This window comes from Cricetulus griseus, chromosome 6 (genome assembly GCF_003668045.3).
Source record: "Cricetulus griseus strain 17A/GY chromosome 6, alternate assembly CriGri-PICRH-1.0, whole genome shotgun sequence".
NCBI classification, from domain to species: Eukaryota; Metazoa; Chordata; class Mammalia; order Rodentia; family Cricetidae; genus Cricetulus; species Cricetulus griseus.
In genome coordinates, this window is record NC_048599.1 from 154540318 (window position 1) to 154549516 (window position 9199).

Here is a 9199-nt window from a genome sequence, read left to right on the forward strand (position 1 = left end):
AGGGCCTTTGAAAGATCAGCCAGTCCTCTTGACCTCTGAGCCATCTCTCCACTCCCCAAGATCTTATTATGTAGTGCTGGTTAACCTGGAACTCACCAGGCTGGCCTTGAGCTCACAGAGGCACCTGCCTGTGCCCTCTGAGTGCTGGGATTAAAGGGGTTCACAAACATACTGGAACTTCACTTTTTTTTTAAGTTTTATTTTTATTTGTGTGGGTGTTTGCCTGCGTGTGCATATGGGCACCATTTCCATGAAGGTGAGAAAAGGGAGACAGATCCTCTGGAACTGGAGTTATAGACCATGTGAGTGCAGGAAACTGAACCTGGGTCCTCTGCAACAGCAGCAAGTGTTCTCAGCTGCTAAGCCTTTATTCCAGCCCCTTAATTTCACTTATTTATATCTTATTACAGTACTGGGAATTAAACCCAGGGCATTGCACATGCTAGGCAAAGGCTCTACCATTGACTTACATCTCCAGGCCTCTTTCTACTTTTTAATTTTGAGATAGAGTTTCACTATGTTGCCCAATATGGCCTTGCACTTTGAATCTTCTTGCCTCAGCTTCCTAAGAAGCTGCATTGGCAGGCCTGCTCTACTGGGCCCAGCTGTCACCATAGATTTCTGCCTTGGTCTTCCCCTAGGCTTCATGGAGCAGCCTGAGGACTGACTACCCAACCCTGACCCCTGCTCAGCTCCACCATCTCCTCAGCCACTACCAGCTGGGTCCTGGCCGTGGACCACCTCCAGCCTGGGACCCACCACCTGCAGAGCGAGATGCTGTGGACACAGGTGTGCAGAGATGACCTAACAAACATTGAGATGTCTTCTTTCCTTGGAACCTCAGAGGCCATGTTCCTACCCTTTTTCTCATCCAGGGTTCTGCATGAGAATCTGGGCCCTTTCATTTCCCAGAACCTAAAATTGCTGGATCCAGATGCCTTCTCCCCAAGATTTAAAGACTAGGGGCTGGGTTGTAGGGGCCTTTCTTACTCTAGGATCCCTTCCCAGTATGCTAAGAAGAGTTTAAGCATGTTGTTGTTGTTGTTGTTATTATTATTATTATTATTATTATTATTATTATTATTATTTGGTTTTTCAAGACAGTGTTTCTCTATTTTAATAGCCCTGGCTGTCCCAGAGCTCACTCTGTAGACCAGGCTGGCCTCGAATTTAGAGATCCGCCTGCCTCTGCCTTCCAGAAATGCTGGGATTAAAGGCGTGTTTAATTATTTTTTATTATACTTAAGCCCCTAGTCTCTTCCCTCCACAGACCTAACTCTAATCCAATTTACATAGGAATTGGGCTTCTCTGTCTTCAGAAATCTCCCCAAATTTCCCAGCCCTTTCTCACGGTCCCAGGGACTCAACTACATAGCCTGTTAATGGTCTTTTTCCCTCTTCTTAACTACAACTCCCATCACGCTTTGGGTCCCAGAGACCCGCATTTGATGCTGGGATTTGCAGTGTTTCCTTCCTTCAGGAGCTAGGCCACCTCACACCCATGCTGAGTCTCTAACTTGGTCTTCCTCGCCCTCATAGGGGATATCTTTGAAAGTTTTTCTTCGCACCCTCCTCTCATCCTGCCCTTGGGCAGCTCGCGCCTGCGCCTCACGGGCCTAGTGACAGATGATGCATTGCACCGAGAACTTCGCAGGCTCCGTCGCCTCCTCTGGGATCTTGAGCAGCAGGAGCTGCCAGCCAATCACCGCCACGGACCCCCGGTGGCTGCGAGTCCTTGAAAACCAATGACAGAAGAATGCACGAAGCTTGAAAGGCATCTGTTCTTATGGGCGCCTGCCTGGGCGCAGACCATTCTGGGAGTTGTAGTTTTTCCCGCGTAGACCGCTGGGAGGTTGAGTTGTCTGTTTGATAGAGGATGGGACTCTGGGAAGATGGGCTTGGAATATGAATACCAAGAAGTAATAAAAGTATCTGTGGTGTTGACCTTGCTTGAATCTTGAGGGCCTTAGAGAAGATGGTTTTTAAGGTCCCGGGCCTGTGTTTGGAACGCTGGGTGTCAGCCGAGTTTAGGGAGATATTTCTAGCAATGACCTCAGCTTGCCCTCTAGCACGAAATGTGACCCTGCAGCACGGATCCCTGCCATACAACTCGGAACACCATGCTCTGCTGAGTATAATACTCTGTGTACACCAGAGGAAAGAGGCCATCTCCCTCCTACCCACTAAATCCAGACTCTAGCCCTCTCCCCGAGTCTTTCCAGTGCTGTCTACCTACCTACTGCTGAATTCCCACACTCAGCACCCTTTTACCCTCAGAGACCTAGTCCTCTTCCATCAGATGCAAGAATGCAGACCTCAGCCCTCCTCCTCCTTACCCAAAGCCTACGCCCCTTCTTCCTCAGACCAAGAGTCATGACTCCTGCCTGTTCCTTTCTTAGAACCAGGGGTCTGGGCCTCAAGTGTGAACTTTGCCTCCTCTGAATTTGACTCCCCCTGCTGCGTCAGGAAAAAGAATCAACAGGTGGCACCTGCCCGCAGGGTCTGAACACGACCACCTGCCGCTGCTGCTCACCCGTCCCTCTCTCTGCACCTGCTCCTGTCTGTCGCCTGTGGCTGCCCCACCCAACCCAACAGCCCAGGACGCGGGGGAAGAGACTGAAGGGGGACCCTCGACGTGAGCCCGCCCGGGTCCTCCCCACGTGTGTGTGCTCCGCCCATTCTCTGGGTCCTGACAGGGTTTCTGATCTAAGGCCGGCTCCCCGGGCTCCGGCTCGCCCCAGAATAGGGAGTCGAGGGCGGCCCTAGGCTGGTGGGCGGAGCCTGAGGTCTCAAGCCCAGTCCGCGAGACTCCACCCGCTTCAAGTCACAGCAGAGTAGCTGAGCGGAGCCCACCTGGTGAGAAGCCCCTGGGGTGGAGACAGGGACCCTCCTTATTGCCCTTCTTTCAACATTTTGGTTTCCCTTTTTGATCCGAATAACTTTTCCACAGAGCCCAGTGCATGACATTCAACCTGTTTCAGATGTCTGTTGCAGGAACCCCTGCGTTTCCCAGACACCCATCAGCCACCCCGATTCCCTGCTGACCCAGAACCCTGGATTCTAGTTCCTAAGAGCATGGAGTTCTATTCCTTAACTTCCTTTTCCTTCAGGATTCAGAGTCCCGACGACTGCTTGGTGTACTTTCAAAGACCCAGAGGCCCAGATTCCAATGTCCTCCTCCTTAGGATGCAGGAACCCATGACTCAGGTCCTCCCTCTACCTCCATGGTACAGGGGTTGAGACCCCAGACCTCTTGCTTCTGACTCATAATTCCAGGCCCCAACCCTTCTTCAGACACGGTAGTCCATGAGCAAGAACTCCTTCCCTCAAGCCCAGAACTCCAGGCCTCAACTCTCTACCTTCAGTCCTAGGGGTCCAAGCCCTAGCCCTGATCTTAAACACCATGGGTCCAGGTCCTAGCTCTCCTTTCTCAGGTCCAGGGCCCAGCTGTCCTTCCTTAGACCTGAATGTGTAAGACCCTACCCCACCCAGAATATTTGGTCCAGTACTTATGTCTCTAATCAGCTACGGCCTCTCCCGAATTTCCCCCAAATGGCTACCTCCTGTTATCCACTTTGACCCTGTGCTGCAGCAGCCCTGTCTTCCTCTGTGTCCAGGTCTCCACCCCAGCCTTGGCAATGACCCTGGCAGCCTCCTCCCAGCGCTCCCAAATCATCCGTTCCAAGTTCCGCTCTGGTGAGAGGTTATCTAAGAGCATGTGGGGAGGGGTCCTGGGTCCAGGGTCCCAGCGACACTCCCCCCTGGGTGGGTGGAGGGCCCACGATGCTCATGCCCAAGGTCATTTATATTGTGGAGTAAAGTGGTGGATGAGTGTGCACATGGTCTGCTAAGCCATAGGTGGGGACACCCAAGACTGCATATGTTGCAGAGAACTTAAAGTGATCCGTAGGCAAAGCAGAAGAGCAGAGTGGGACCTGAGTGGCATGGGTGTGTGGCTGGGGGACCAAGAGCTGTCAAGCCTTGAAAGTGATTTGTTGCCAATTCAAAGAGTTCAAAGAGTTCTGAACACTCAGAGAGAAGCACTGGAAAATCTTTGCTCCCAAATCCAGGATCAAGTCTTGAGTATGTTGAGTATGTGGATGCATGCCAGTGAAGAGTAAGCCAGGGGGGAAATCATGTAAAGGCTATGAAAGCACAAAAGGAACATATGTGCAAACTAGAGTCCAAGGAGAGCATCAGGGGAGGTTTTCAGGCTGTGGGGAATGCTGGGGTAACACGGGAAGGGGTGCACGGATAAAAGGAAGCAAGGTGTTGATGGGTCAGGCTGGCAAGATGGCGACTGTACCAGGGTGGGCACAGACTCCTGAGTGGCAGGTGGTGCCAAGAGCATGGCTGCCTCCTGCTTGCAGGCTGGCTGGCTTACAGCTTCAGGAGTGGCTCTGGCCCAAGATACTTTGCTGGCAGGAGCAGGCAAGAGGCCCTGGGAAGGGAAAGGGAACAGGCTGCCCGCCCACCCGCCCCCTGTGTGTGTGAAGGGGCTGGGCACGTGTGTCCCGCCAACAACTGTAGCTCCCACCCATCGGACAAGCCAGGCTTTGGACACTCCCTTCCCGCCTTCCTTGTCCCACCTCCCTTTTCCTTCCACACAGTCCTGCAGCTTCGGATCCACAGACGGAATCAAGACTGCAGTAAGTGTGGGCCCTCAAGGGGAAGGGATGGTGGCCTCAGTCCCCAAGGACCATGCTTGCCCCCAAAACAGTGAAACCCCAGCCTGTCACTTTCAGAGGACTCAGGGGTCAGCTGGGCCACCCCATCCATCAAGCTCTCCCCAGGTTTCCCATGCTAGATGTCCTCATCTTTCCTTGGTGTTGTGAGCTCTCCCAGCCTTTCCCACACTCAATTATCTGAATACAGTTTTTTGCCTTGTCCATTTCCTTGGAATCAGGAGTGCAGGCATTGCCTGATTCTGTCCCAGGAACACACTAGATAGCTGTGATCCGAAGCAAACAGACCCCATGCTGACTGAGGACAAAACTCCCTTTCTTGAAAATGTTAAAATCTGGGTACCCAGGACGCCAGGAGCCCAGCTGGACAACTTGGGCTATGCTTCTTGCTCCAGGCTGGCCCTCCTTCCCCATAGCCCCTCTCTGTCCTAATTAGCCTGCTGTCTGCTGGTCTATTCAGGGTCCACTATCTTTTCAGCCTCTGATTCAGATCCGTGGATCTCAGCCTCAGGCCCAGCTCTGGCTCCAGCTTTGCCCCCTGTTCCTGCTTCTTTCCTTGTCAGCCCTGGCATCCTGTCCGCTGAGCCAGCATATTGTCCTTGGCGGTCTCCAAAGAAGGTGAGTTTTGACAGTAGAGGGCAAGAGCCCAAGACAGTCTAGCCTTGGTTCTCCTAACCACTGCCCTGTCTTTGTGGTGTTGCCAAGCTGACACTACACATTTCATGGGCCAGGAAGGTGGATCATTCCTGTTTTTTCTCTTTGTTTTTGAGACAAGCTCATTATATGCCAAGACTGGCCCAGAACTCTCCGCCCTGCCCTGACCTCCCTGGTGCTGGAATGACAGGTGTGGTGACCACCAAACTACCAAACCTGGTCTTTTACTTGCTCTTTCAGGAATCTTCCAAGAATTCCCAGCACTGGAAGGAGCCTAAGGTCAGGGGGAACTTGACATATCACCTGTACATGCCTCCAGAAGGGAGACAAGGGCCTAGGGCAGATCTCCAAGCAGAAGGATCAACCTTGGGTCCCCCGGGGCCACCTCTGTGGGAAGAGAAAAATTCACAGAGTCCACACCCTCGGTAGGACTCTCACTTTTATTCTCCAGGGACCCAGAAACTCAGGCCCTATCATTCGTCCTCAAACCCAGAATGCAAGGGAGAGGAGCCTGCCCCGGAACCCCCTCCCGAGAACCCCGGCTGTGTGTGCTCCCATCTCCCACCTATAAACCCAGCCCTATTGTTTGCTCCACAGGAGGTCCAGAATTCCTCAGTTTCCTGCATCCTCCAGAGCCCCTGTTTTTAGGGTTCCTAAGTACCTTTCTCCCTCTGTCCTAACCCTTTCCTCACCCCATCACGCCGGTTGCTAGGATGAAGCCCTCCTCACCAGGAGACTCCAGTCCCTCACCCCCTTCACACAAGCTGGAACTTCAGACCCTTAAATTGGAAGAGCTGACGGTGAGTTTAGTGTGCGGTGTCCCAGGGCTGGACACAGACCTCGTAAACCCGTGGCCCCTGCCCTAGGGCAGTTTTTCTGGCTCCCCCTGGTTTTCTAGTCATCGCTCCCCAGAGCTCCCTCTGCAACTCCTCTCCTTGCCCCGCCCCTCAGGTCTCAGAGCTTCGGCAACAACTGCGCCTGCGGGGACTCCCAGTCTCCGGGACCAAGGCGACGCTCCTGGAGCGCATGCGCGGTGGCGTCCCGCCCAGAGAACGGCAGAAGCCCCGGCGCGAAGACAAAGAAGCCGCGGCTCCCTGGCCGCGCCTCAGGCCTAAGGCTCTGGGACCTACCCGGCGGCCGGGCACGGTGAGGGCGGGGCTGTGTACCCATGGGCCAATCAGAAAAAAGAAAGAGGAATAGGGCGAGACCTTGGGAAAGAATAGCCAATGAAATGACGTCTAGGGGCGTGGTTTACGCTTGGGGCGGGCCTTAACCAGTGAGGCTGCAAGGCTTGGGGGTGTGGCTAGCCGTTGGTCGCTCTGAGGATGTAGTTAGAACCCGGTAGGCGTGGTTTAAGGGAGAGAAACCAATGGAAGGTTCGGAGCGGGCTGATCAGCTTATTTAGGGAGCAAGAGCGTTTGCTGCCAAGCTTGACTGCTTGAGTTCTATCCCCGAGACCCAGAAGGTAGAAGCCGTGAACCAGCCCTGAAAGTTGTCCTCTGATGTACACATAATGCACTCACATACACAGTGAATAAAAATGTTAAAAAATAAAAAGTGTTGGGGTGAAGCCAAGGAAGAACTGGGTCAGGGTCTGGGGCAGAGTCACGCCTGGTGTGCTGGGCTTATGGCACTCCCACCTTTCCTGGTTCTAGGTAAAGGCAAGAACGACGACTCGTAGGCTGAGGTTTTCTGGAACTACGGATCCCCTGCGGGCTCCAGCTCTGGCTTCCGCTCCAGCTCCGGCTCCCGCTCCAGTTCCAGCTCCAACCCCCTTCCCAGCATCTTCTCCAGCCACCCTGACTCTGGAAGAGGAGCTGCAGGAAGCGATCCACAGGGCTCAGGTGGAAGGGGATGCGTGACTGGGCGTGCTCGGGGACTGGGCTGTGGACCTAGGCCGGCCCCGGGGTCACATGGTGTGTGCTCATCCACAGCTGCTTCCGAACCGGAACATCGATGACATCCTGGAAGACCATGTGGAGCCAGATGGTAGGAGCAGAGCTCCCACATTTAGGGGAGGAACCGAACTTGGGAACTCCTGGGTCCAAGGGAGGAGCGGGCTGTCCCCCTAAAGCTCGCTCTCCTCATGCAGACCTGCTGCCGCCCATCTCCTTGGACTTCCCTGGCTCATTTGATGTGCTGTCTCCCTCCCCGGACTCGGAAGGCTTCTCTTCCGTCTTCTCTTCTTCACTCCCATCCCCCACAAGCTCCCTGTCCCCTTCTCCAAGGGCCCTCACGGATTCCTTGGACTGGCTGGAGACCTTGAGTGGGGGTCCGCCGCTGGGCTCTGGACCTCCAGGCCCCAGCATCTTCTCTGCAGACGTATCTGACTCCACTAGCACTGGGCTTTGGGAACTGCTGCCAGATGCCTGGTGATGGACCCTGGGGTTTCCAAGTAGACCCTCCAACTACGGAGGACTCAAGATGCCCTCATCCCCTTCTGGCCCACTGCTGCTGACATGTCATGTCCCGGCTTCTGTGTGACTCCTCCCAGTCAGTGTAGTTGCCGGTGGGAGTTCATTTGCTACTGACCAGTGCAAACAAGATTACTGCCTCCTTCAGAGACCTGCAGGGCGTGGGCAACACTTCCTCCAGACTCTGGCTGTCTGCTTCTCATCTGGGGATCTGGGAGTTTGTGCTGTTTGGGTTCAGGAAAGGACTAGGGGAGATTAAGTAGAAGGAAGGCAGATCCCTGGGTTCTAGTGGGAGGTGACTGTGAACTCCCTATGACCTTGCACCTATGAATGTTGTGGTTATACCTAGCTTTCTTGTTTGGTTGAGAGCAAGTCTTGCTATGTAGCCCAGGCTGGCCTCTAACTTGTGACAACCCTGCCTCAACCTTCTGAGTGCTGAGATGTGTGCTGCCATACCCAGCTTAGGTTCCAGGAGCCAGGTGGGGGATGGATGGCAAAAGGGAAGCTAGCATGTGACCTCACATCTCAGGCTGTGAGGGTGTTTGCCTGCTAAATTAAGCTGTGGGTCTCCTGTAGCTCAAGGCTCATGAGACTGGGCCTTTGTACCTGTGTATGGACTTATTAACAAACCCGAAAAACAGAATTGCATTAGATGCTTTTATATAGCTGTGACCAACATACCCAAGGGAATAAGCTAAGGGAGGAGGAGCTTAGTTTGCCCAGGCTTTCAGAAGGTTCAGTTGTGGTTGCTCAACCCCACTTGTTTGGGTGGAACACCATGGTGGCCAAATGTATGAAGGAGATTCTTCACCTCATGGTGGACAGGCAGCAGGGAGAGAGACAGAAAGGAGCAAATATGAGATACCCCCCAAGACCTACCCACCAGTTTCCAGACCTCTCTAAGTAGCATCAACAGCTACACTTGAGCCAGTGTTGGACAATGCATATTCAAAGCATAACAATAATTGGCTATGGTTTACTGGGTTCTGCAGGGCAGTTATTCAGCTCCACAAGGCGTTGGAGAGGGATGTAGTCATCCCTAAGTCCACATGGGTGAGGACATCCAATATGGCTCACTCACGTATGTCGGTACAAAGGCAGAGATGGGAGAGGGATGAGCCCGACTGGGTCACTGGATGTCTGGACCAACCCTTCTTGTTCTCCTCAAAGCCTCAGCTCTCTTCTCCTCCACATGTTCTTACTCGGTAGCCCAGGACTTCCAAGCATAAATGTTCAGTTTGGAGTGGGAGCTCACACCTGTAATCCTAGCCCTCAGGGCAATAGACACAGAGTTGAGGAGGAGGATCAGAAGTCCAAGATCAACTTCAACTATACAGAGTTCAAGACCTCCTCAAGACCAGCCTGGGCTACATGAGGCCCTATGTCAGAGAGAGAGAGAGAGAGAGAGACAGAGAGAGAGAGAGAGAGAGAGACAGAGAGAGAGAG

At 53.5% G+C, this 9199-nt stretch overlaps 2 protein-coding genes across 4 annotated transcripts in view; both read left to right on the forward strand.

Annotated features, from left to right (window-relative positions):
• Nucleotides 1-1955, forward strand: part of Rasip1 (Ras interacting protein 1) — a 12649-nt gene extending 10694 nt beyond the window's left edge. For all 3 annotated transcript variants that reach the window (XM_027420603.2, XM_027420601.2, XM_035446626.1), the window contains 2 exons: nt 642-789; nt 1540-1955. In XM_027420603.2, the coding sequence (XP_027276404.1) occupies nt 642-789; nt 1540-1739 (348 nt within the window). In that variant the 3' untranslated portion in view covers nt 1740-1955. The remainder of the gene's footprint in view (nt 1-641; nt 790-1539) is intronic.
• Nucleotides 1956-3439: 1484 nt separating this feature from the next.
• Mamstr (MEF2 activating motif and SAP domain containing transcriptional regulator) lies at nt 3440-8393 on the forward strand. Its single transcript, XM_035446628.1, has 9 exons — nt 3440-3696; nt 4611-4649; nt 5164-5303; nt 5580-5764; nt 6052-6139; nt 6291-6485; nt 6995-7183; nt 7274-7328; nt 7432-8393. The coding sequence occupies exons 1-9, from the start codon at nt 3639-3641 to the stop codon at nt 7713-7715; spliced, it is 1233 nt and encodes a 410-aa protein (XP_035302519.1). The 5' UTR covers nt 3440-3638; the 3' UTR covers nt 7716-8393.
• Nucleotides 8394-9199: the final 806 nt, after the last annotated feature.